A 27,904-nucleotide genomic window follows, 5' to 3' on the forward strand; every position below is an offset into this window, starting at 1 on the left:
GTGAGCATAGTGCTACCCTCAGCAGTGATGTACCAGTTTTTTAGATGGAGCAAAGTCTTTGCCAGAAAAATCTGGAGTGAGTCCTGGTTTCCCCAGAAGTCAGTGTTGTGAACATGAGGGTGTTGGCATGCAGGAGACATCAGCTTGCTGCATTAGAGTGTTGGGCTGCATACAAGTCACTCCATAGGTAGTAAAGCATGCAAGAAGAGCCAGAGGAGACTGAAACTAAAGTGACCTTTTCCTCTCTTATTTTTATGGCAATATCTTGTTTCTGTTGTTTGTGCTGCCATTTGATTTCTGTTGGAGACTGTTGGAAAATGACCGCTACATATTACTTGATAATGTTTATATTGCAGTAAGAGCAGGAGATTTAAGGCACTGTTACAGCTCCCGAGCACTTTCAAAGGAAGAAATGGGTTTTGCCTTGTTGTCTGTTGACAAAGTCTCTGCTCCTACAATATTAATATACATAAATTTTTTGTGCCCCTCAAAAATATTCTTGCATTAGATTACCCACTGATAAACATTTGTGAAGTTCAGGATTAGGATTAAGTTATGTAGTGCAGAACATGTTAGAGAAACTGTAGCTCTGGTGAATTTACTGTTGTGTAGTTGCAGATAGGTACTCATTAGTGTTTATAATGCAATATTTCTCAGTCTCTTCATGTAATACACTTGGCTGCAAAAAGAAAATGTCAGGTATTCTTTCCAGTGTCTTTAACAGAGAAAGGGGAGATTATTACCGTCACATTTGTTTGCTGTCCCAGGTAGAGTACTGTGACCCACACAAGTCTGAAAACTTACGATTCTGGAGAGCTTTAATAAGACAAAACAAGTATTAGGTTTATATCTGAGGAGTCTACAAGCTCTCTCATACTAATTACAAAACTCAGATATCTAGCTACCATGCTTCGGGCTCAGGACATGGAGATTGGTTCAAGAAGAATGACTTTTCAAACCCAGTTAGATGGTGTTTAAATGTTTTGTTTGTTAGTTGGAATTTTTAAATATATATACTATATATATAATTTTTCTTTTTTCTGAACTTTGAGAGTGAGCTAGATCACACTATAAACTTTTTTTTTTTAAATGGGAATTTGCTTTTTAATTGTGATTTTGCTAGAAATTTGCTGTATAATTTAGCTGGATCTTTTTAGATGCAGTACATCAGCAACTATTGGATTGAGAATAGCTCAGCTGTCGGAAGTCTGAGTAATAAAATAATGAAATCTTGAAGCACTTTTTTTGGTTGTGGGGCTTGGGCTTGTTTATGGTACTGGATTTTGTTTTGTGTTTTTAATACATTAAGATCAGTATCGAGTGAAGATCTGGAGGAGGACAAAGTAGCTAAAGGTGCTGTATGTTTTGCAGGGAAAAAGCCTATAAACTTCAGTGGAAGTTGATCAGATCTTGGATCTCTGAGGTGTTTGGTTTTGATTGTGTTTGTTGTTTGGATTTTTTTCTTTACACTGTGCCTAGTGTCCTTTAAGCCTGGCGTAACTAATAATAATTAAAATATGATCTTCAGTTTCTCTAGAAAATGCATGCTCCTAATGTTTATTGGGTCATGCCTTTTGTTGCATGATCTTCCTGTACATCTCTGTAGGCATGCTGTGACCAAAGCTCCTTCTCGGAAAAACAATTTGCTACTCTTGTTTGTTACAATAATAATTCTTCCTTTTAAATGATCAATGTGGGATGTGGGGAAATCATATATTTGAGGTAATAAACTGTAGTATGGTATTTTTCTTTTAAATAAGGAGCATAGATTATTTTTTTCTGTGATTCAAGGCAGTGCTTGTTTTCACTTCAGTTTCAAAATAAATTATGTTACTCTTTATCGCAGCTGTATAATGTTTATACTGAAGCAGTAATACTTTCCACAAAAATGAATACTTAACTCAGGCCTTTTTCAGGTAATATCAATAATCTAAAAAATTCACTAGAAAACAAAACCTCGGTGTTTCAGTATGGCACAAAGCATACTGGGCTTGGATACCTGGTGTACATGCCATTTGTTCTGACTGAAGTTATTTGTATTTCCCTTGCCTGGACTTTCTTATGCCTGGATCTGATAACTTCCTTAAATTATGAGTTCCTGCTTTCTGTGAGGCATGCACACGAAAATGGGACTGTTCAGTGCAGATATTGCTGCCTGTCCTGCTGGCAGGGAGTTACCTGTCTGACACCACACAGAGATCCACGTTGTCCTGAATCACAATATATTTCAAACACATTACAATTATCATGTAAAGGCTAATAGTGTCTGTTGAAAATTCCCAACATCTGTCTTAAATTATTGGTATTTTTCTGTATGTAGGCTGAGCTAGAATGCCATCCAATACTACACAGACCAATAATTGGTCTTGTTCTAGAAACTTAAAGGTCTTAAAGACATCTCATGAGGGGATTTTTGTCACTGAAACATTCTCCTTTGGATTTATGTGTTATGGTCATTTCACATATGGTTTCTAAAGTCACAGTAACACAGTGCAAACTGGTTATTTATTTAATTTTAAAGAAAAACCCTTCAGCAATCAAATTTCATTTTCAATTAATCTGCAGACCCTTTCTCTTGCAGCCCACCTTTGCTGCTTGCCATCACAGTATCTCACCTAGTCCTCTTCAGAATGAGATCAACACAGCCTTGCAGATTTAATGCTTCCCACAGCTCATTTTTCTTTTGTGAGTGTCAGGCATTCTTTTCATAAGTGTATCATAAGAAAGTGTTGTCCCAGCCACGCTTGGAGGGTTTAATTAGGAGGGGAGGTCTCCCAGCATGCCCACGAGATGATCAGGGATGAATTACTGTATATCCCTGAGGGAGATCATTCCACAGTTGCAACTCCACTGCTGTCAGTGCTTACTGCTGACACTGAGGGCTCCTAGCACGTGCTGGGACCTGGGCAGTGCTTGCTGTGCAGGAGGGAATGGCTGAGTTAAACACGCTGGGGACCAGAATCAACGCCTTGGTTCAGCCACAGAGATGGACTGAGATTTGGTGGACAAAGAGGGGAATGTGAACTTGCAAGGCATTGCTCAAGGCTTTCCTAAACTGTAAAAGACTCTCTTACCTATCATGATGTTGATGTACATGTGGGAAATTTTTGTTTTGTTTGCCAGCCCAGTGATTTTTAGAAGGCAAAAATCCCCTTTTTTGGACTAAAGTTTCAAAGCTGAAATAAAGCCAATAAAAAATTACTTCTAACACGAGGAGTGCTTTTGAAAAGTCTGCACATACATGTGAAATAAAGTTTTTTCAATGCTGAAAGATATATATTAGCCAAAATTTCAGTGTACCTAGTGTCATGACTACGGAATGTCAACTGAAGTGCTTTTACTTCTAGACATTAATATATTGTTTCCTTATTGTTTGACCTATTTTGGTTATATATAGCCATAGATTAGTGATCCCTTGCAGTCCTCTTTGGGGACCCCTCTCAGTTTTGAAAGAAAGGTGAGGTTACATTGAATTTAAAGCGAGATTCTCCATGCACCTGCTATGGTGGATTTTCCAAGCTTAAAGGTAAAACAAAGTCACAGAAATTAGTTGCTCTATTGAATTTATTTCATATAAAGATTGAAAGATCCCTGTAATAGTGACATAGAAAAAAAAATCTCAATTCACTCAGTTTATAAAAGTGAACAAACCAGGGGGAAAGGAAGGTTTAACGTTGTGAAATGTCAACAGATAATTTTTGTCAGCATAGATTTTTCCATTTTACTCAGAACATTACACATTGGCAGATAAAGATGAAAGAAAAAAAAAACTGTCTTACAATGTTGTTCTTCTTCAAGGTGGAAAAGAAATGTCTTGCATTTTGTGAATTGTGGTCAGTTAATGTTGGGTTTTTTTTCCTGAAAGTAAATTATGGATTGCCTTGAAGCTGTACTGCATTTTACTTCAATCTGCAACAGCACTACAGAAGAGCACATCAGAGGTGATACTGCCCTTGAGTGCATTTGTTGCTCAAAAACGAGCAGGAGAAGCTCAGGAGTCTCTGTTTTCTGAGCCTTTTCCACTTGGTGCTCAAAGAACAGTGGTGTGAGCAGGTGATTCCCAAGCTGCTGCTTGCTTCCTGCTGAAAAAGCTATGGAGTTAGTGGGTTGGTACCCTTCCATGAAAAATTCTCCTATAGGAAAGAGAAGTTTCATCCTCATCCCTGTATAAAAATATAACAGACATAAAAATGTATAAATCTCTCTGACTTAAAAACCAGACTCAGAATATCTGCTGCAGTTCAATTAAACTTACCCTTGCCCTCCTGCTGGGTAATACATCTATGCATTGGAGCCATTGGGAGCCACAGAACTCACAGTTGTTTCCTCCATGCCCATTGCATTGCAGTGGCTGAGATAATTCAGCATGGGGAAAAACAAATAAATAAAATCAGAATGAAAACAACTATTTACTACATGAAATCAAAACTTCTGTAACCTTTCCTTCAAACACAGCAAAGTTCCATGGTGCAACTCAAACAAGTTATAGCAGCTGTAGTGATGCTACACTACTTTCTACCAAAAGGATTGACCTGAAATGTTGCAAAATTATCTTGGCTGAGGTTTATTCATGGAGAATTTCTGGGAAAAAGGCTTAAATATTTAGCCTGATTTCCAGTTTCTTACCTAGCGGGACACAAAGAAATGTTTGACTGTGGCTGGTGATCAAAATTTCAAATCATAGTGTCTTTTTTTAGTATACTTCAAGCTCCAGAACAATTTTGATTGGTTTCTCTAATTGTACTGAAAAAAAAATATTTCTTTAAAATTAATCTAATGATTTTGAGCCAAATACAAATTTTAAGAAAAGGCTTTGTGATAAGGGGAAAACAAACAAGACTGAAGGCTGGGTATTGCTTTAGATCTATGTTATTTATGTGGCAGTTGTCACAGTCATAGTTCTACCAGGCAGAATTGAGTGGCTCAAAGGGCTGGGGCCCAATCTTTTTCCCCTTTAGCACCTACCCTTATGATGAATGTACTTCATAGTTATCCCACACACTTTGCAGACATACTTTGCCCTGCTTTACAACTTAGGTTGGACCTGTGCCTACTTTGGCAGTGCTCTGTTGCATTTCATGTTTGGATTGGCAGATACCTTTCCACGTTTTGCTCCCACTCACTCTGATGAGATCCAACAAACACTTCAATCTCTGATTTATTATTTGCCCATGAGTAATGCTGCTAAAATCATCAAGGTTGTGTCTGTCCTTGTGCGTGAAGGTCTTGCAGATTCTACTCTTAGAGATTTTTAAAGCCCTTTGGAAATAGTTTTGAGAGACAAGAAAGCAGCAGTAGGTCAACATTAGCAAAACATCTCAAATTTTGAGATGTTCCTTTCCCCTGACGAGGAGGAAAGAGAAAGGAAAAGTGCTTACATCAAATGCCTTTCCAGAAATCTGCAGGACAGCTGTCATTTGTCTTTTGATGGTGCATCGCTGTAAGTCATGATGGCTATTTATTTTCAGCATAAATTCCTATGCAGAATGTGGGGGTATTGTAATGCAATTACATTGCTGTCCACAGTTCAGTTTGAGAACAAACTATTCTTCCACTTCTTCAAGGCTGAATAAAAACAACAATGGAAAACTCTTATGAAAGAAAAGAAAATATTACCCTTTTAGAGGCTTTTGAATCCTTCTAAATGCAGAATGGAGTTGAATAATATCTCTGCTGGAGAACAGCTTAAAATAGCCTGCAGAAAAGATAACATTTTAACTGAAGGCTATAACGTAATAGACATTTCTATGGAAACACTTATATTTCTGTAGAATATCCTTATAAGCTCTTTTAAATTCTGTAAGACTTTTCCATTTGTTGACACTACACGTCTATAAAGGATTATCAGACAGTTCTCAAAGGGCAAAAGCAAACCTTTTACTTATCAATATGTCCAGAAATATGAATTAATGCAACAGAAATATCAGGAATAAGGTAGAAGCAATGAGTACACCCTAACAGGTGAGTAAATAGCTGAAGTATGCCAAATTAGTTTTACATAAATAAATTCAAGGAGAGAGGGGGAGATAACAGTGTTAGATAATGGCATAGATGTACAGAAAGAATCCAGAGGGATGTGTTTTTAGAGTGGCAGGTAGTATGACTGCTATTCACGCATATTTAAGCAGGTGCTTGATTGCTTTCACTGAACTGCTTGGCTTTACTCCAGCTGATGGTGTTTGGAATGTGTAATGAAGGCAGAGGGTGGTCACAGTTCTTCCTTCTCTTTATTTATGTCTGCTTTTTAATTTTCAGAATGCCTATGTCAACATCAATCGAATCATGTCTGTGGCGTCAAGGCTCTCCGAGGCAGGCCACTATGCTTCCCAGCAGATTAAACAAATATCCAGCCAGCTGGATCAAGAGTGGAAGAGTTTTGCTGCAGCTCTGGATGAGCGCAGCACCATCTTAGCCATGTCTGCTGTCTTTCACCAGAAAGCTGAACAGGTGAGTTCCTTTTGGGAGAGGCAAAATGGTCCAGTGCTACCTCGATAATGATGATACTGCAATTTTTACTTCATGGCTTTTGGCTTATGTGCAGTGAGGCTGAGAGCTTTGTTCCTGGTGGCTTAGTGTCTCAAAAACAAACAATAACATTTCCACCCCAAAAATGGCCCATGTCCCCTGATGGGTAAGAAATTATGTTTTCACCTTAATAATGAGGAAGAATCTGATCATAACTGAAGTGTACTGGTGCAGTAACATGCTGTTTTATTTCTAATACTTCATTAGTGCTGTGGATAAATTCAGGTTTATTATGGTCAGGAAAACAGCATCTGCACTCAAATGTGTATGTGCTATGTGCACAGGAATGTTCACACATGTGATATAGACCCAAAACAGCAGGCAATTTCTAGGAGCCAAAGAACATTGTTGTTAATGAAAATTACAGAATTCATTCCAACACTTACTCTTACAGTGCTCTCCATAGCCCCAGACTTTGTTAGACCTCACCAAGTAGAGATTTCAGAGACAGCTGTGAACATCAAAGAAAATTTTCCATATCCCTGAACTTTATTTTGTGCCTTTAACAACTACTAGAATGGTTCCGTAATTCATAGCTAGAAAAGATTTAAAATGTCACTGAATAAACCTTGTGCTTTTTTTTGCATCTAAACCAGGTCCACCTAATGATGATGGTTCAACATCGATTATATGTTGATTACATTCATTATCCAGTGACAAACACTGCTTTGGGGCTCTCTTCAGTGTTGTTGTGTGCTTGTTTTTCCAAGTAGTTAATACCAAAGCTACTAAGTGGGTGTGCTTGACGTTTATAAAATAACCCATACTTGAAGAATCTGAAGAAGAAATTTTAAGAGCTAAGCCAGAAACTGTGTCTCTTAAGGCAGAATATATGTATAAAAAAGGTTATCTTAAAAAGATTTTCCTAATTGTTTGTTTCTTACTGTAGAATTACAATGGATTTTTCTTTATTCCATGTTTCCTATTGACAACAGGCAATAGCATAGAGCAATTACTCACCCTACTGGGCACTTACTCATGTAAGCACACTCAGGGCCTTTGATGGGACTGATAATCTAAGATGCCCAGTACAAGAACTTTCATCTCCTTACAACGGACACTGTAGGGATTAGGTGTAGTCTGCATGTTAATAATTGGTCAATCATCATACATTCATAAAGTAAAATCAAAACTAGAATTTATATGCAGTCTCTAGTCACAATGAAAATGTTTAGGATTTATTAAAGAATTAGATAGTTCTTGTTTGCTTAGTTTAGGCTTGGGGTAGTTTTTATCACTTTTTTTTTTAAAATGAGTTATTCCCTATTTTTCTGAAGTGTCAGTCTTGTTTGCTGTTTCTGAGGAGCTGCTGAGGTATTGTGCAGCATGAAAGGCAATAAACCAGAAAACTTTATTGACCTGCACCTCTTCCCAACAAACTGAAGTTTGTGCTGTCTGACAGAAGCCAATCTCTCATGACTAACAGACAGGAGAATTCACTAATTGTGACAGCAGTTGCTTCTCACTTGCAGTAAGAGAAAATTCAGTGGAAGATAAATGCTGATATGAATCCTGTGAACTCAGCTACAAAAAAGAAATGTGGGTGTCATTGTGTCCATGAGCCAGGACTAAAATTTCATTCCTGCCTTAGTAACTCTGGTGGGATAAACCAATGGCTTGAGCTAATAATTTGGTCATTTAAGCTCTCTACAGTATAAATAGTGAGGTGTTTGAGATTTGGTCTGTAACTAAGTCTGTTGTCTATCAGACATTCCTTCCAAATGTGACTCTTTATTATTTGGCATCAGGCAGGGTTTTTTTTTAACTCAAATCAGGGCTTCATTATTTTACAATAAATAGGGCTTACTATGAAATAGGGCTTTATTGTGAAGCAAAGATATAGATAAACCCACTATTTCCTCTGTTGCAGATAGAATCTATTTTCGCTCTCTTTGTTCTCTCAATAAGGGTAATCTTGTTGCAGATGCAGCCATTTCTCCCACAGTGTATCCCTGCTTCCCTCACACCTATCTCTGGTGCAGATTGTCATTCTTTCTCCAGTGCAATAAGCTGCTACTGTCTCTTTGTTCATTCCTTCCTATTGATTGAAGGTCTCTGTGATGCCAACATGAAGCCAGTCTACTAGGACCATAATCTTTCAGCCTCTGGCACACCCCAGCCTGCAAAGGAGTCGTTGGCTGGAGACAGAGATTTATGAAATATCTATAATATGCAAGCTGAGCAGAAAGAAACTTGTTTTTTCAAGGTCTCTTCCTTAAGACCCCACACAGAAAACTGCATAAAATACAATTTTTCTGGCTTGGAAGGATGAAAGGCTGAGGCAACCCTGCTGGGAATTGAACCTCACATCTGTCTTCATGTGCCTCAGAATCACCATGCTTTCCTGGCTTTTATTGCAGATACATGTGGCATGTATGAACGGGACTCAGCTGAACGGATTCTTGGATGTTTTATTTCTTTTTTTTCCTTTCCTGTTTTTTAGTGTGTGTGCACATAATTGTCTTTCTTAAATTTTTAAGCACAACTAGCACATACTAAACCATTATCAAGAAAACAGCGAAGAAAAGAAAGAAAGCAAGACAAACCTTGCCAACTACTTAGCCTCCAGCTAGGCACCCTTCAACACAGGTGTTTGATCAAAAGCCAGTAGACTAAACTCGAAACAACCACTTTTTCCGGGTCAAGGTACCCCTCAGCAGATTCAGTGGAGGTTGTTTCCCAAATTTCCTATCATTCCCCCTGCTACAAATCTCTTGATTCTTTGGAGTTTTTTCCTTCTTTCCTCTTTTTTTTTTATTTCCCCTCCCTTTCTCATGCTTATGTGGAGATATTCTAGAGCAAAAGAGAATCTGCTTCTCTATGTATGTCTGAAACTATTCAAAGTGTCAGAAGGATGTAGGACAACATGTCTTATCTCACTGAGATTTCAAGAGAATGTGCTGATTTACTCCAGATGAGATTTCAGCTCACCAACCACCAGACGGGGGAAGCACCCACACCAGGTGTCCTCCCCATTTTGGATGTAATCTCTGAAGGTGTGCTAAAGTGTTCGTAAGATGTTCACTCTACAGATCCTGTCAGAATGAACAAATTAATGTTTTGAATCAGCCAGCAGATCTCAACCAATTAATTCTGGGTCAGAGTCTACCCTCAGAAGTGCGCGAGCAGAATTACTGTTTAAGGTAGTAGGTGTTAAGTGCACACATTAGACGTTTATGCTGATTCTCAGAAAAGTGACCCCTGACCATTTGTTTCATGTTACTTTACTCCCCAGTCAGGAAGATTACTGTTCTCATCTCTCAGCTCTGCCTGGATCTCTCTAAGCACATCTTCAACTCCCTTATAGGAGGCAAGGAAATGAAAAAGAGAAGCGAGAAGCGAGAAGCGAAGAGAGAAGCGAGAAGCGAAGAGAGAAGAGAAGAGAAGAGAAGAGAAGAGAAGAGAAGAGAAGAGAAGAGAAGAGAAGAAAGGAAAAGCCAGTTAATATCTATAAGATGCAGGGCTAAGACCAAGATAGATAGGGAAATTCCAGAAACAGCATCAGGAAGTATACAAGTACCTTCATACGAAAAATTTAAAAATTCAGGGTAGCAAGAGGTATTAAGAGTCACTGAAGAAAGTTGCTTCTTGGCTTTCTTCTCATCTTTCCCCACAGCCATGCTGGAACATGAAAGCACACTAGAATTTTGGTTTAAATTTTCTGGATCCTGGAGAACCACCCTGGTTATCCTGCAGCTTCCACACAGAGGCCAACAGTAAGCAAGGAGTGTGCAAAAAAATACATAGAAATAAAGAGTACAAAATGTCTGAGCTGTGTTTTGGAGCAATCTCGTGGTACAGCAGAGCAGTCCCTGAGGAAAATTAGTAAGAAGTCTGAGAATCCTTCATTACCTGTTAGAATCTGCATACAGAATTTGCAACTCATGTTGTGATTTAGGAGTAAGTGTAGGTCATCATTTTAAAGTTACTTTTGGATTGAATCAGAGATACAAAGGTACCGTAGGGACTTCTTTATTTTTTGGGAGACATTCTTCCTAATCTTTCTCAAAGCCTTGAAAAGCATGGACAATTATTGTAGCCTGTCATTTCAAATCATATTTAAGCAGTTTTTATGTTTCCAATAGGAGATATTCTAGTCAATAAGCTAATTACAAATTTAAGCATTTCATTTAAATGGTATTGAGTTCTAGTAGACAGTAAGGACTCCTCTTCCAAACTAAGTTAGTAACTTACAATTTTAAATTCAAGTTTTTGCAACTCAGTCAAATGGTGATTTTGTGATAAGAATTTGCTTCTAGCATGAAGGACTACATTTAAATAATTTTTTTGTCTGCCACAGTGTGTGACAAATAATAAAATTTTAAAAAGCTGCTCTTTTCAAAACATCCAAATCAATAGTCCTGTGGCCTGAACTAGCACTTTGCAACAATCTTTAAAAAAACACTATTTGCTCTTCCTGCCTGACTCTGCACACACAGCACAGACCACTCTGCACTGTTTCAGAATATCAAACACTGACAGCCTGCATCTCTCAAAACTTTTTCAAACATATGATGTCAACTGCTCTTGCTAGTGGCAGAAGCAAAATTAACAAAGTATTTGTGACATTGTCTATGTACAAAAGATAGATGCAAGACAGCAAGGTGGACGTGGTTCTGTGCATTGGATCTTCTTGAGACTTCTCCCACCTACTGTGCAAATCACAGTCTGGGGATGTGACAATAGATGAGTAACATGACTATAAGAGCTTTTACTAAAATTGGTAGAATTCAGCAGTTTTGATAAGAGCCATAACAGTGTGACTCCAGCTGCAGGAACACTCATCTATGAAGTGTAAAGGTCTTTTGTTCACTGTTTCGACCAAGAGGTTCATGGTACAGCCCCGAAAGGGATCAATCTCGGCTCTGGGCTCTTAAACTGCATAGGAAATTATGTGAATTCTATTACTTTGGCAAAAAATATGATGACTTCAGCTTTATGCAGGGGTGTTTGGGGATTTCATCTGAACAGATTCAACGGATCATAAGTCAAACCAGTGCAGGAGAGCCTGCCATCCTTGCCTCTAGCTTTCTAGAAAGCACAGTTGTCACTGGTAGATTTGTACATTGTAGACATGAATGCTTCAGAATTCATCTTTGTCACCAAATCTTTGTGCACTGAAGTGTTTACAATGCACACACTTTGTAGCGTTGATTACACAGCAGCATGGTGAATAGCTTTACACTACCAATAGAAAAGGATGCTGATGCCAGAGACAGAGTTGGACTGGAATTCTTTGCTTTGAATCTCACAGCCCTTCACGCTGTGAGTGAGTGCTTTACTAACAAGCCACAGGTGAACACTTCAGGAGGCAATAAAGCTGTGATCCTGGGGTGGTTTTGTGGCATTATACATTCGTCCTACAGGGCACCGCATCTGTTATATAATTAGCTGTTCTTTTTTATAAATAGCCCAAGGTATGGCAGGCTGGTTTAACAGAAAGGTGGAGGAAGAGAAAGCATTAATGAGAAGTAATGAGGTGGCATTAGGCAGTTCATATGGAGAAAATATGAACATGTGAGCTGTGTCATTGAACTAAGCCCTGCTTAAAAGAAAAACAGGGTGGGTCTTAGAGACTAAATTCCTATTTTCTTTTACAGAACAGGCAGCACCCAGGAGAGCTTCCTCAGTTTGTTCTGCCAAAGTGCATCAGCATTACTCTGGAGGCCTTTAAGAGTGGAAAAATATTTTTTTCCACCCCTTTGCTCCCCAAAGTGTTCAGTTTCTGGCTGGCTGTTAAGGCTTCCAACCAAGGTGCTAAACCATATCAATTGCAATGGCAATGCATTTTTTTTCCTCCCTTTTCATGGACATCTGCCTACCAGGAACTGGACTGAGACCAGCAGCTCATTTTGTGCTGGCTGCTTAGCAGGCATCAGATGGTAATGGTATCTGATCAGTGCTGACCTGGGCCAGAAGCACGTGTGACCCACGGGCTTAAAGCCTTGGCATCCTAATAGCAATCCCACTGAGCTGGACCGGGGTTGGGAGCTCCTTGAATGCAGACTGCCTGCCTTTCACTGAAATGAATGTCAGCAGTGATTTTAATGGGAGTTTTCTGTTGCTCATGCAAGTAGTTTTAAGGACAGGTAAATGACTGAGTAAAGACAGACAGATGAGTCAATGCCAAAGGCAGCTGGAGCTGGTCACTGTGCCCTTTTATTCTTCACACTGATGGTTTTTTTCTAGACGTGTTGCAGCCTCCCTGATGGTGTGCAAAGGCTTTTAGAATGAGCGTTTGCTGAACCTGCCTAAATAAGCATTTATTTTTAATCCAGAAGAAACAGAAAACATTCCTTTGGATCCAGGTGTCATTGGAGTACTGAGGAGGTGACAGGAATGTGCCTTTTCAAAGTGCCCAAAAGGACTCCTTTATAACTGCTATGTTCTTCTCAGTCATTGCTGCAGTCACATGTGGCACTCTACAAAGTTTTTTAGTGTTGATCAGAGGTTGTTTTGTTGCTCATTGTTCCTGGAATTGTCTCAGTTCCTTTCAGGTGTGGATGCCTGGTGCAAAATGTGCAGTGATGGAGGCCTCCCCTCAGAAATGCAAGACCTGGAACTGGCCATCCACCATCACCAGACCCTGTATGAGCAAGTCACACAGGCCTACACAGAGGTATGTGCTTCCCAGAGAAAATGTGAGTACCTGCTGAGTGATAACAGACACATGGCTGCATTTAGGAGCTTAGCTTTGCTAAATGAGCTAGGTTCTCCTTTCCATTTCTGCAGCTCTTTCAAAGATGGAGTCAGACCTAACCCCAGGCTGTAGTATGTGACTTCCCAGCAATTTGCTTGTGAGGGAAGAACCAAAGGACAAATCTGAAATCATACAGAAATGAAATCTAGAACCAGTGTTGGCACCCCAAAGAAGAATCATTTCACTGCTTCTGCTGAACTGGGAACCCCTTTTTGCCACCAGCATCTTTACTCCTTGTGCTTTCCTTCTGTGGATGAGTCCTGGCTCTAGCACAGGTGTGCTAATGGCTCAAAGGGTGCCAAAGGCTTTTTCCTGCAATGTACAAGTCAAGGAGATGTAAGGTCCTGATTGCAGCAAATGCTCAAAAGACTTGCTTTAGATAGAATCTAGAATCATTTAGGCTGGAAAGGACCCTTAAAATCCTGAATTCAACTGCTGAGCTAAAACTATCATCTACTACTAAATCCTGTCCCTAAGCACCATGTCAGATGTATTTGTATATACTGTTGTAAAATATCTCCAACCTAAATAGGGTATGTGCTTTTTTCCTTTAAAAGAAGATGCCAAGAATCCTGAGACAAATTCTCTGTAATTTTGTCAAAAAGCCCCGCATGAAGTTCTTTACTTGCTTTTTTCCCCATTCAGGCTATAGAGCATGAAGTAAAATGTCACATTTCCCTGGACTGTGCTCTACTGGAGTGTCTCTCTGGCTGTGAAGGGACTTTGCTCCTTGCAGAGTTTTCCAAGCTGGACTGGAGGATTGTGGTAGTGTTTGCTATACTTAGTAAATTACCAAGTGAAGACTTCAGGACAGAATAGAGCAATATTTTACACACACACACGTATATCTGTATCTATCTATCTATCTATCTATATGTATCTCCTACATGCTCATCCCATCTCTTGCTCTGGTCATCATATCCTTGAAAGAATCTATAGTATAAAATAGAAGAGAAGCTGATTTACTGTTTAATCTTGGTGGTAGGCACTCATGCATTCACAGTGAAGTTGTGCAGTTACCCTGATGATGAATGTAAGGAGTATTAGAAATCTCTTCTTCCCCAAACACCTGCAAGAATTTCGGAGTTAGTCAAATAAGAAGGAACAAGTCTGGCTTGCAGTCACAAACGGTGCTTCCTTACTCAGTCCTCAGGCTTTACAGGAGTAGTGCATTGTGTGCCAAACACAGAAGAGTCCTGTTGACCTCTAGTTGCAGCTGTGAATTTCATACAAGTGCCTAGTCAGGTGAAACTACGTTTTTAGGTTTCATTTAAAAATATTTCTAAAAACTAAGTCAAGTTTGGATTAAATAAAAACTAATGTTTTAAACTAGCATTTTATTTGTCAGCCTTGATTTTAGTTTTTGTGAAATGAAAATTTTGTTTAAAACTCATTGCCAAAAGTACCCATTAACATCCATAATGCTTTTGCTGATGCTTCCTCAGAAGGATATAATTTTTCAGAAACACAGATGTTTAAATTATCTCTATAGTGTTTTACTAGAAAGTACATTTTGAAACAGTATGTAGAATTGCCAGAATTGTGCAGGTCCATTCAGCTTAAGACTTTTGCAATACTTAAAAATACGTTGCAAATAAGATGTGAGTGAAGCGATGTGACTAACCTGGGCTGTTTTCATTGTCTCCTTGCACAGTCCTTGAAAAATTCAAAAAGATTCACATGAAAAGAGTTTTGTTGATTTATTTTTGCAGTTATAAGGAGAACATGGAAACGACTGAAAGAGCACAGTAGGTGGCTTCTCCATTTGTGAGGCTGTTCCTTTCTGAAATCTGCTCTTTGGGGAACTCTGAGAGCACGAACCTTCTGAGATATTGATTGGGAATACAATATTATTCACAATTTTGGAAAACAGACTCTTTAAGCTGAAGAATTTCAGAGCTGCAGATGATACGAAACCGTGGAATATATATGTAATCCTTGTGAATACTGAGTACCACTGGTTACCTGATGGTCACCATGCTCCTTTTCATTTATTTAGTCCAGTTTGATGGGACAGGGGTGTAAACTGGAGAGCAGAAAACCACTTCTAATAGCCTCTGATTTGTATTAATGATTACTAACAGGACAACACAAGGACTTCAAATTTGGTGTTTTATCTGTCTGTGCAGGGAATAACTAGGAGGTTATCCCCATTAGGGAAAAATCATAACTTGTCATCTCTGGGGCTTTTTAGACAGACAACAGAAACAAATTGCCATACAATAGATAAAAACCCACATCCCATAGAAGAGGAAGGAGTAAGAGACAATACAGAAGTGTAGCTATTAATAGATCTGTATTATAGCACAAACGTTGTAAGAAAGTTGTCCTGAGTAAAACATGTCTGTTATATTTTCTGTGCAATCACATCGCTTACTGCTAAAGTTTTGAACCTTTATTTTTAATCCCAGTTCTGCTGTGATTGCTAGTAGTGTAAATCAAGAGGAACTCCACTAAAACCATTGGAACACCACCCAGGGGCTGATTCAGACCAACTCAAAGCCCAAAGCCCAGTAACAGATACATAGTGAATTACACAGTGAATTTAGCCAGTGCAAAGAGGGAGTTTCTGGTCTAATAAGCTGCATCCGCATGTGTCCATAGCCTTGGTTTCCTGTTCCCAGTGATTAAGTAGTTGCTGATTGCCTTCCCACAGATGAAATAGGATGTAGTATGCCTTATCTCCTTCCTCTGGAAGCTGCTTCTTCCTGGCTAGCAGCTAATGCCATCTCCATAATCTTGCCAAGGTAACACCTGTGCCTCAGTGTTTCCTCCTAAAATCCTCCATCATATCATATGTTGTTCCCTCTCTGACCGCAGAAAGCTCCGGCATGCGCAAATTATTCCAGCTGATCTTCAGCAGCAACTGAAATTGAGTGTGGGAAGCCACTCCCTATGTACTTTACACATATTTCCTCATCTAATTCCAAATTGCCTTGAATACTTAAAAAATATCCAAGAACTTGCCTAAGGCCACCAAATAATCATAAATATGATGAGATTTTACTCCAATTTTTGCCAGCATGCATCTCAGAAGGTATCTCGATTTCTCTGAAAATGCACCAGGTACACAGTGTTACCACAGACTGGAACGTGGCATGGCTTGCCAAAAGACACAGGTTTGGGCATTAAAGGTTATTTGCTACATTTGAACATGCAACTTATAATACAGGAATAAATGAGACATAGAAATCCTGGAGATGTGTTTTAACTTCGATAATGTTCAAATTTTGAACTGGATGAAAAACATTCTTTACCCTATTTTCTGGCAAAATCGGTAATTGTGACTGCATACAAATACACTTTTCAGGAAATCTTGTCATTTTCACTGCAGTTTGTTTCAGAGGGAAAAGAGAAAAGTGGGCTGGGAAGAGAGAGGGATTACAATAGTGTCCTCATTCACCATTTCTGTTGAACAAAATATTTTAATTTTATAATCTGGAACTGAAAAATTATTTCAAAAAGCCTTTTTTTTTTTTTGAGAATCAGTGCATGCACACATTTTTTACTAGAAATCTGCTTTTTATGGTTACATTTGTCATTTTGCCCCTGCAATATGAAAATGGTACAGGAATGTTCCAGAAAAAAAAAATCTCGCATTCTGCAGGCATTTTGATTTTTTTAATGCCCAAATGCCTTTGCATCTGCAAATATCTTTTAATGTGCTTGAAAAAGGTGACATGTGTGCGGAGGGCTTTGCATTTACCAGCAAACTTTGTAGTCCATTGAAAATGGAGACCACAGGTCCCTCTGAGCTGTTCCTGAGGAAGAAAAGAATCAGTCATATACTAATTTATTTTTCACTGCCACTGAATGAAATACAGAATGGAATGTCACACTTCTCAACGTATAGACATACTTAGTAATCCTATGAAGAAAGGACTTTCCCTTATTATACAGAATATGAATGACTCTGCCATCTGTGGTTTTCTTAAAATGCCACCTCCTCACAAAAATAGGCCCTCTCTTGCAAATGCCAGCTGTCACCAAGCAGTGTGCGTCAGGAGTTTTCAGTGCCCGAGTGTCAGAATGGAATATAGCCCTGGGATCTCTGTGTGCAGCCCCAGCAGGGTGGTACCTGTGCTCCTGCTGAGTGACACAGCGGGCCCACTAGGAAGCAAAGGCAAGTGCTGAATGTGTAAGTACAAGTCAAAAAGAGATGTTATGAGCTCTTTCTTCCTTTTTGACTGAAATGAGGAAAACACGCAGCAGAAAAAGAATGAGCTAGAATGTTCTCTGTCAGCTGTTGCATATTTAAGTACCAGTGCAGTGAAGCAGACCTATTTCTTCATTCAGGTGAGCCAGGATGGAAAAGCCTTGCTGGATGTCCTACAGCGTCCCTTGAGTCCTGGGAATTCTGAATCTCTCACTGCCACTGCAAACTACTCCAAGGCTGTTCACCAGGTGCTGGATGTGGTACATGAAGTCCTGCATCACCAGCGGCGCCTAGAAAGCATCTGGCAACACAGAAAGGTCCGGCTACATCAAAGGCTGCAGCTCTGTGTTTTCCAGCAGGATGTTCAACAGGTAATATCCCTATTGAAGAGATTAAAAATGACCCTTTATTTGCAGCCATAAAAATTAGTGATTCATCCAGAGGCTGGTGCCATAACCAAGATTTCACACACAGTTCTATGTATGCTAGAAATCTGCTAAAGTCCTAATGCACCTTTCAGTATCTCTTGGTTTCATGTTGGAAATCGTCAGTCAGTCCATTGAATATTGATCAGTCCATTCCTCATAAGAATGTGACACTATTTTCAGTGGTTAATTTGTCACAAGTGAGCAATTAGCTATAGGTACTCTGCTGTTCCTGAGAAAGTGATGTTTAACAGAAAAAAGAATTTCAAGTGTAAAGAGCAATTGAACTGTGGTGTATTTCACCTTCCTGTGTGGAAACAACATAAACTGACACTTTAGTGATGCTGTTTAGATGATCTTTGCACTGTCACCACTTATGGAGTCCACATACCCATGCTATGAGTTTGCTGGCTCCAGTGAGTGCACACCCCAATGCTCAGAGCCCTCCTCACAGAAATACAGTTTATACAGCACAGGCTCCTCTCCGAGATCCTTGGCTCCAGGTGGATAACTTTTCTCTCCCAAAGGAATGCATATGAGTACCATCACAACAGTGTGAGTGACAGTAAGTATGAGATGCCATGTTTGTAGCTGACAACTATGCAAGCACAATCAACAGATGTTCCAGGGCTCTGCTCATTCAGGATGGTGTGGTTTGTTTAAGGGCCCCATTACAGCCCAAAGCAGATGTTGGTAGCAATATGGTACTTGCTTTAAATGAAGAGGCTGAAAGCTCTAATCATGTTTATGGAGCATTCTAATGTCCCTGGGGTTCTTTATGCCATTGCCTTCCTCCAAGTGAAAAATGAGGCAGTGACAAAGCTGTCACATGCAAAATAGACATGAACCAACAAGGACAGGAGACAGGCAACTGTTATTCAACATGCAAATATGTGGTGCTGTTAGTGCCGTAGCTGGAGTGCACCAGCAAAGACAGAACTGTAGCTGTGGATATCCTTTGCAAATATTTGTGACCGTTTCTTTGGCAGTCTTCAAAAGTTTGCCAGTAATTCTACCTACTCAGGTTTTCCTCTAAAACCATAAAAATATTCATGCCATATATATAACTAAAACTGGGACTGAATGTAACAGATGCTTAATTTAAGCAACTTTGCTTTCATTATGTGTCAGCAAACATACTGCATGGTAATGAAATTCATAAGCTATATATTAAATAGAGCATGTATTTGGTGTTCAGTTGGAATACTTTCAGCAAATATATGAAGTTAATACAGTTTTAGGGCTAAAATCTGAAAAATCTAGGGGTTTAAATTCTGATGGTTTTATACTTTTTCTAATTGTGGTATTTAATGTCAATAAGAATCTGTACTATCTTAGGTATTCTTCATTCCCTAGGGTGATTTACACTTTTGTTCAATCTTTCCAAATTGAAACTTTCTCTCTCACTTCTTCTGAATTCAGTAGAAGTGTTTGTGAGGTTCATTCATGAAACCCATTCAGACTTTTACTTCCTACGCATGCAAGGCAATGAGGCTGTGTCACTAGTTTTCAAAAGGAACAGGTCTTTGTATGTACTGTGGCTTTTGGTGAGAGAAAAAGAAACAGGCAGTGAGAGTCTCTGGAGCACAATCACTTTAGAGAGCATTACTCTGTGTGAGTTCTGTTGGCAGCAGTCTTTCCAAATTTTTCTCTTAATGGGTAGTTATTATCTGGGAAGCAACAACTTAATGACAGACATGCTTCCATCCTAGCACACACTGGAGGCATCTCTTTGTGCTACTTAGAAAGTAGAGAGGAAGAGATGAATCATGCTGTTCACTAAACATCTGTACCATTCAAGATAAATGCTTTGTAACTCATAAATGAAATTATCAGCTAAACAGAAATATGAATTGCAGATTCCATGAGGAGGAGGAAGATATCTACGTATGGTGTTGGGGGCTTTTTTTTGAAACTAATCACCTCCTGTATATCTGTCATGCAATTCCTATTATGCTTATTTTGTTAAATGCCCATCAGTTGGCAGATGATGCTGTCTACCTGTATATTGTCACTGATCAAAAGCAACATTTATCTACAATAATTTCTTGCCTTGTCAAAATTAAATAACCTCCAACTGAGTTCCCCCTAATTCAAGTCTAAAATGAAAAGATGTGGGAGAGCAAATCCTGACAAGAGAGCCCTGAGTTTATTAGACTTCTGTCTTCCAAACACGTAACGATACAGCGTAGTTTCTCTAAGGAAGACACTCCTTTCACACAGCTCAGAATTAAACAGTTTCTCACAGGTGCAGTTTTCCCTGTCAGAATGTCCTGTGGCTCACCCTTTCCAGCTGTTGTCCAGTGCAGTAAAAGTTCTGGTGAAAGACGATCTCTGTGGCAGAGCTTGCACTCCTTCACTTGTTCATCCACACCTGTCTTGTCACGTCACCTGTTCTGCATCAATCTTGTCTTACACGTGGATGTTAATAGGAACAGGTTTTGTTGTGTTGTATGTTCTTAATACAGACTCCAAGATTATTTTGCATCCTCTCAGTCTGCTAATAACAGCATTAATAGATTTTGGTAAAGATATCTCCAAGAAGATGGACCCCAGAGATCAGTAAATCCTTATCTAACTACTCTGGTTTTTCTTGCCAGAGGGATAGAGTATTTTGGCATGGAATATCAACTGTGCACAGAGGAGTCTTGCAAAACTGACTAGCTGGATTAAGGCTTTGTGTAGGCCAAGTGTGTGCCATTTGGACTGGGTTTGAGGGTTAAGCTGTGTTCAACAGGGCTCATTCATATAATTTCTAGTCATCTGCACCATTTGCAAGGCAAGACTATCTGCTGTATGTACTAATGGCACGTCAGGGCTATGTTCTCAGCGAGTTTCACACTATCAAGGAAATACTTCTGATTCTAGCTGAGCTTCATTTTGAACTGCACAAAATCCCTACAGTCACAGCCTAACTGAAATACACATTGTGCTGTATCAAAAACCAGTGTAAACACTGGATTGCCAAGTTACAATATTAATGTAAGAAATGTTATGTTATAAAATATCATTAGAAATAATCACTACCTCACACCATCAGACGTTTTACAAGACTATTTGCTACTACGTCTATGTATTAATACAATTACATCCATTTGCACATGTGAACCAAGGTAAATAATGGTGTGCTGAGGATGCTGAGTTATGAATATATAGTGTTTTAAAGAAGGAAAGAAAATAAATGGTGTGAAACTGCATTTGCAGCCTTCACAGGAAATAGAGCATCATTCACACAAAAGCAACAACAGTTAAGAAAATTTGTGAGCTGCCATGAGGTTCAACACAGGCAGGAACTGACAAGAAACTCTTTTAACACCAAAAGTATTTAGGATCATTATAAAAAATGTTGGGTTGCTGAGTGTGTAAAATACTTCATTGCTTCAGTTGTTTTTTAGGAGTTCTCTGGTTTCAGATGGAGAAGAACTGTGCTGTTTGATCCTCTTAGAACACAGCTGTGCGAGGAGGTGCTGAGATTCTGTCCTGCAAGAGAGAAGAAAAATCCCTTTGACTTTCATGCTGTTATTTTGTAGTTGCTGCAGATGCATTGGCCCATTTCTAATACCTTTTCCCTTTTGCCTCCCTCTGCTCTGAGTTTTCCCCTTCTGCCGACTATTTAGCATCAAATTAACACCATTTCCCTTTCTGTTGAGATTTGAAACTGTTCTCATGTTTTCTCATGTTTCCACTGATTTGCACTGTTAGGTTCTGATTTATCCTGCCAGCCTCTGCGTACATCTCTCCACTCTAACGTGTTCCCTTTGCCCCGTGAACAGCAGCACCATGAAACAGCAAGGGTAGCAAAAGGTTTGTAGCATGAGATGTTACCAAACAGTCTTAGAAATATCTGAACTAAGTTTATAAGGCTGGTCTTCACCCCACTGCCTCCCCCATCCCTTTTGTTTCATATGGGCAAGCATTTCACCTGAATTCTCTTTTCTATAAACTCATTCAAGTGAAGCACACCTGCTGAAGGAGAAGGAGAATGGAGACCCATTAGAAGCATTACCGAAATGGTCTGGGCAAGCCTTGAGCTTGGTACTTTAGCACACTTTCATGTCAGAATAGTCACGCTGATACTCTCATTCTGCAGGCTTCATTGCTTCTCATTCTCAGCCTTTCCATCATGTCCCTACCTACATGCCAACACTTAGCCTGGCACAGGCAGCCTGTTTCTCCACAGACTCACGGGATACTCTGACGGTCACTGCTGGTGCTACTTTCTTCTTGCTTCACTTTCGTTGGGATGTCTGCCTATAAATGAAGACCTGAAAAATAGGTGGATGTAGAGGTACTGTGTGTGCTGGTGGTTTCTTGGCTATGAGCAAAGTGTTGAGTTAGATGTGGTGGCTCTGTGTGGCAAAATGGAGCAGGCCCATCATTGCAGATGAAGAGCAGTGGTCAACAGCAAGATGACACTAACAAACATTTACTGGCAGAGGGGTAGGCAGTGCTTAGAAAGCTGGAACTGTTGCCTTTCCAGCTGCAGTGATGTCTCAAATCCTCTTGGTTATTGAGAAGGTCAAGCTAGGCTAGTGTCAGGTTCATCTGATTTCTCTAAATTGGGGATTTGCCTTCTGTTGGCTTCATGCCCAGATACATTAAGGGACATAGTTTTGGTTTCCTTACGTGGTTATCTGCCTCTGGTGATGGATAAAAAGGCCATGTGGCCATTCTGATATCATTACATTTACCAGCTGCCATTGTTGTGGGAGACTGCAGAGTATTGAAGAGGAAAGGCTGTCTCTCTTCATAACCAAGCACTTTAACTTGTAATGTGTCTGGCTTTTACTGGCAGAGAAAACAGATCAGGACATGATCCTGACATCATTTGTATGGAAAAATGTCCTGCCAACATCTGTCTGTCTCCATACACTATCTGAGAATGCTGAACACTTCATGTGATACATGTGATCTATGTAGTCCATTTGCAGAAGAATGCTTGGATATTTAAGGCAGTTTATGTTTCATTTAACTCTCACACAAGATTTTAGAGGATTAGGTCTGTAGATTACTCCCCCATTTGCATGTGTACACTCAGTTGTTTTGATCTCTTCAAGGCAGTGAAGAGTTCTCCAACATTCTGTTGTTTTCCAACTTGTCATAGTTTGTTTCAGAGACAGAAGAAATGAGACTATATATCTCCTTTTATGCTTTGTTTACAATAATACCTTTGCTGGGTTTTGTAAAACAAGAGATTTATTCGTAAACAATTGCTAAGGAAAAAAAAAAGAACATTTTAAGTAAGTCAAGATTGTATTTACTAACAGATGACTTCAGCTGCAGCACCCTGAAAGAATACATCACATGCTCTGTGTGCCATCTGAACATTTTTAGCCTGCAAATAGCTCCCACTGTCAATCACTAATTAAAACATTACAATTCAAAGCATCCTAGAGAATTTTTACAACTCCTTTGGTAAATTGATGAAGTCATGAGATGCACCTAATGTTTGTCACTTACATGTTTACATATTCAAAGTATTACTGCTGTACTTCCTCTGAGTTCAGAAGGTGTGTGTGACATTACCAGCTGTAAGCGATACTGAGTAGAGGTCCTAATCATGGTTGTATTGCCCCCCAAAATAATGAAAACAAATCAATACTGGTAAAACTTCTTGGCAACCTTCTCTCAATGGGATTAAACAGGAGAGAAAACAGCCTTTTATCTGTGATTAAGAGATAAATACCTTTGTTCTCACTAACCCTGCCCCCCAGCAGCTGGTGAGGCCACAGTGTCCCTGTTTATTATCTATTATGAATATCTCAGCGGACAATTCTGATAGAATTACTCCTCAACCAGATTGTGTTGGATTTGCCACACAAGGAGCCACACTAGGAAGGAGAATATTGCCCACATATTTCTTCAGTTTCTGGTGCTTTCATAGGGATGTTTCTCTAGTTCCTTTAGCTTGCAAAGACATGGAGCATTTATAGACAGTGTGCTCAGGGTTGTCCAATGCAAACAGGACAGGGTTTTGGAAAAAGAACACAACTGAAAGAAGTAATGTGCATTTTTCCTCTTTACCAATAACTCTGTCTTGGAAATCCTCCCTTTGAGGGGCCACAGCAGAGCTTCCTCAGTGATGTGCTTGATATCTGGGCACGTTCAAACAGTGGCTGGTACAGAGGCAGGCTCTGTGTTTCTGTCCAGGCAGTCACATTTGCACCCTGAAACCACTGATCACTGTATGGTATAAGAACACCTCAGATGTCTCAGGCTACCAGCCTAAAAAGTAAATTGATTTACATACTTCAAACTCACATAAGAGAAAGGGAACTCTGTTCTAACTTTCTGACAATGCTCTTAAATTTAGGCTTGTATTTTCTTGTATTATTTTTGTGCCAAAATTCTTCATAAAGAACTATAGGTTTAAATTTTCATTTAAAGATATTTATTCTGGAAATCCCTTAGAGGTTGCTGATTAACAACACACTATCCTCTTCATAATTTGATTTAAAGTATAACTTGAAATTATCTGGAAACAACCTTCGTCTCATTCTTCCTTTACATAGTTATTAAGATGAGCAGACAATTGTTCTTTATGCTTTTAAGGAGTCGCTGATGAAAAAATAATAATGATCACTTTTTAATTTATACACAGAGCAAGGGATATCAAACTGCAGGGGCCAGATTCAGTTACCAACTGAAGTTTACTTAGCACTGATGTATGAGCAGTGCGAGAACACTTTGATGAGTTTCACAGCTGTCTTGGGAGATAAGATCTGAAGAAATCTGAACCAGCCAGCTTGATCTCTGAATCTACCAAAGTGAGAAGAGGAACTTAAAAAAAAAATTCCTTTGTCTGTCAGAAAGTGTTTTTCTTGTTTAGAGCACTGTCTGTCCTTCAAGACCTAGTCCTTTCAGTTGGTCTTTTTTGCTACTTCTTGAATGGCAAATGTTTGGGTTCTTAGGCTAAGGAGCTCTTGTGGAAACCCTCTGAAATTATACTGACTCATTGAGGATTTGGATCTCTCTTTTAGTGGATGAGGAGGAAACAACTCATGGTATGGAGAAATGGAGAAGGCGATATAAAGACGCAGTTCCTTCTCTGTAGGCAGATGTAATGATCCATGGTCTGTATTTATCCTGCCTGTCTTTAGAAGCACAACTGAATCATCCAAGTCAGGAGCCTAATGCAGAGTCTCCTTTTACAGGCAGTGGAGAGACACTGGCATCTCCTGAAAATGACTCTAATTGTACCCTGGATCCTTCCCTCTCTTATTGCAGACTGTCAGGGAAATAATGATAATGTAGGCTCTTCAGACAAGACCTTCACTGCACTACCTAATGCTGAGTGAGATGTATTAGGATGCAAGAACCCAAATCCTGTGTGGGGCCATTCTGCTGGGCATTCAGTGTCTTCCTGATCCCAGATTTGCTTTGCAGCAATCTGCGGAGAAGTCAGTCCTAGGCAAACTGCTAAAATTTGCTGTTACACTTGAACAGAATTTGTAGTCATTATGTATCATGTCCTCATTGTCTATTTCTGTCCCAGGATTGTTGGCATGTCAACATTTGTGAAAATATCGTGTGTAGTTTATTGTTTCTGAAAGGCATCGTTGGCTCTTAGTGTCATGGCAAAAGAGGAAAGAGAATTAGGCTTGTCTGTTACTGATTAGCCCTACAAAAATAGAAGGGTTGCAGTGGTGAGGAAAAAGAAATAAAATAGTTTTCTCCAGCTATATGTATATTTTGTGAAAGCAATGGCTAGAATGAGTAATGGTCACAAGGACATGGATAAAAATAAGGTCTTTGAGTAGATGTAGACTGGAATGCCAGAAAACTTTCTCCCCTGTAACTTTAAGAAGTAACAATAACAGTAGTGCTTCTTGCTTATTAAGGTTTCTTTCATTTCAGGATTATGGGTTTTCTAAAAGGTTGATGTTGAGCAACCTGCCAAAGGTCACTGAAAGCTTCAAGACTAGAACTTTTCATGTCAGGATGTCTGAGTCACAAATCCCTGCTCTAAACCATCAAAGTCATTACTACTCCAATTTTACCCCTTTTGGAAAGATCTTACAGGATTTATTGGGACTATCTAAAAATTAAATAAAGGTATGTTATGCTAAGAAATAAATATGCTATTTTAGGCATGTTTTAGGAGTCCAAAATAGTCATTCTTTTCTACTCCTTTTGTTTCCCTTGATCTTTCCTTTCAATTATCTCCTCATATGGCCTCCCAGCTTTTTTCATGGTCCTGCCTGTCACTCAGAGTGATCAATCCTCTTTCATATTGCTTTTGACTGATGGCCAACAAAAGGTATTTTCATTGATGTGAGAAAAAACCTTGCCAGACAACAAAGAGCATAATGAAAGCTAAGTTCCTAATGTATAACTATAACACTTTCCTGTGTTTTCCTCCACTGAGCAGATGCTCAGCCAGCTGGTTACTTTCCCCCTCTGTAATGAATTACACTCATGGTTTGAGATTATGATGACTTGCTGGGTAGCAAGAGCCAACTTAGGCTGAGCTGATCTGGCACCATGACCTGTCTCTCCTTGCTGCTCCTCTCCATGCTGGTCATTCCCATTAGTTCTCGCTCATCCTAGCAGCTCTGCCTTGCTCCATGCCACAAACTACTTTCCCTGGCTGTGCTCTGCAGCAGCTCCTTGCTCTGTTAGCATCTCCTGTGGGCTGTGCCTGGTTCTGGTAGCTGTCTTAGCAAACCAACTAGACTGAAGAGTTCTGGTATTTCTGTCCTTGGAAGAGAGGTTGTGCACTATTCTGGACTAAAAGCAGAGTTTTAGCTCACAGGAGACTTTTAGGCAACTTCTTTTGTTTCATATTCCTCACAGGGAAGACTTACACAAAGCTTTTTGCTTGTTTTAAAAGTTGTAACCTGGATCATAGTTCTGGAAGCTATTGCCTAGGCTGGGGTAACCCTTCAGGCACATTTAGACAGAGCTGCTTGGCTCCAACTCCTGTATACTGTTACAGCTATAAACTTCTTTTATGTTACGCTATGGTTCCCTTTTAACAAAATGTCTTTCAAATGTGAAAACATGCAAACCAAACACATTTCAGGTCTATCCACTGGTCTTTCACCTTTCCACTCCCTTTGTTTTGAAAGTTCTTGACTTTTTTTTTTTCCTGCCTTTTGGATTTTTTTAGATGGAACGTGTGTTGAGGGATGGAGAAAATTACTTTTATTTTTGGCTTCAGCAACATATAAAACATTCTGACCTTCAGATGGTTCCCTTCCCAAACAAGGAGGAAAAGTTGTGGGGGAGGGAAACCACAAAATGAAACTTTTTTGTATTATTATTTTCCCTGTCCCTCCAACAAAAAGTAACTTTAAACAAGCAAAATATATTTTGGATATGGTTTCTGCTTGCTTACCTCCTCAGGCTTTCAAAGTCCACAAGGTTTTAGGAAACAACAAGAGAAGGAAGTTCAGGATGAGGGGATGCTGTAGCCCTGGAGCCATGAAGCTAGAAGAAAAACAAGAAAGAAAGCAGTTTTTCACATACAATTTAAGTTTGGGGAAAATTGATCCGTTCTTTAAAAAGGTGCTCACAGGGAAAGTCCCCATCCACTTCTGCCCTTCATTCTGCCCATGACTCTCACTCCTGGAATCATTTAAGTGTCTCCTCTTTTCCCTGAACAGGTCAAAGTTATTCTTTGCTGAAAAAGGTTTTCGTAAGTCTGATCCTGCTTGCCCATATATTCTAGTCTATTTTTGCATTACCTGTCTGCCATGGGAGTCTGGGCTCACTATCCATTTACAAACAGCTCCTCATTATCCATGGCCTCCTTTGGTGCATCTGTAAGGTCACTAGCCTTTCACCCTTTGAAGCTCTCAGAAAAGGATCCTCCTCTGCTGTGGCATGTGGGAGAATCAGCAGTAGATTACACAAGGATGTAAACATTCCAGCCTTTTTGTTTCAGCCCTGCTTGTCTGGCATAGGGAGTGCCCAGCTCAGCAGGGGTCTGTGTGCTACAGGTAAAGCTTCTCACACACCGCAGCAACTTGGCCCTTTCCCTACTTCCCTGCAGTACTGAGCTGTGATTTCTCTGCCCTGGTTTGCCTGAACTGTGACTGGCAGACAGGAAGCACCAGCAGAAGAGATGCTGCAGTTGCCTTACAGCAAGAGAAA

The 27,904-nt window shown here is 39.6% G+C and overlaps 1 protein-coding gene and 1 long non-coding RNA gene across 13 annotated transcripts in view; one reads left to right on the plus strand and one right to left on the minus strand.

The window, feature by feature from the left end:
• Positions 1-27,904, plus strand: part of KALRN (kalirin RhoGEF kinase) — a 483,321-nt gene that overhangs the window by 222,479 nt on the left and 232,938 nt on the right. For all 12 annotated transcript variants that reach the window (XM_032115344.1, XM_032115348.1, XM_032115337.1 and 9 more), the window contains 3 exons: positions 6,256-6,447; positions 13,013-13,144; positions 17,522-17,752. In XM_032115344.1, coding sequence (XP_031971235.1) covers positions 6,256-6,447; positions 13,013-13,144; positions 17,522-17,752 — 555 coding nt within the window. The remainder of the gene's footprint in view (positions 1-6,255; positions 6,448-13,012; positions 13,145-17,521; positions 17,753-27,904) is intronic.
• On the minus strand, positions 19,709-27,802 carry LOC116446893. Its single transcript, XR_004241427.1, has 3 exons — positions 27,496-27,802; positions 27,147-27,238; positions 19,709-21,286 (listed from the first exon to the last, which is right to left on the minus strand). It is a non-coding gene; the product is annotated as an uncharacterized LOC116446893 (long non-coding RNA).

The sequence above is a fragment of the Corvus moneduloides genome, chromosome 7, assembly GCF_009650955.1.
Source record: "Corvus moneduloides isolate bCorMon1 chromosome 7, bCorMon1.pri, whole genome shotgun sequence".
Classification (NCBI taxonomy): domain Eukaryota; kingdom Metazoa; phylum Chordata; class Aves; order Passeriformes; family Corvidae; genus Corvus; species Corvus moneduloides.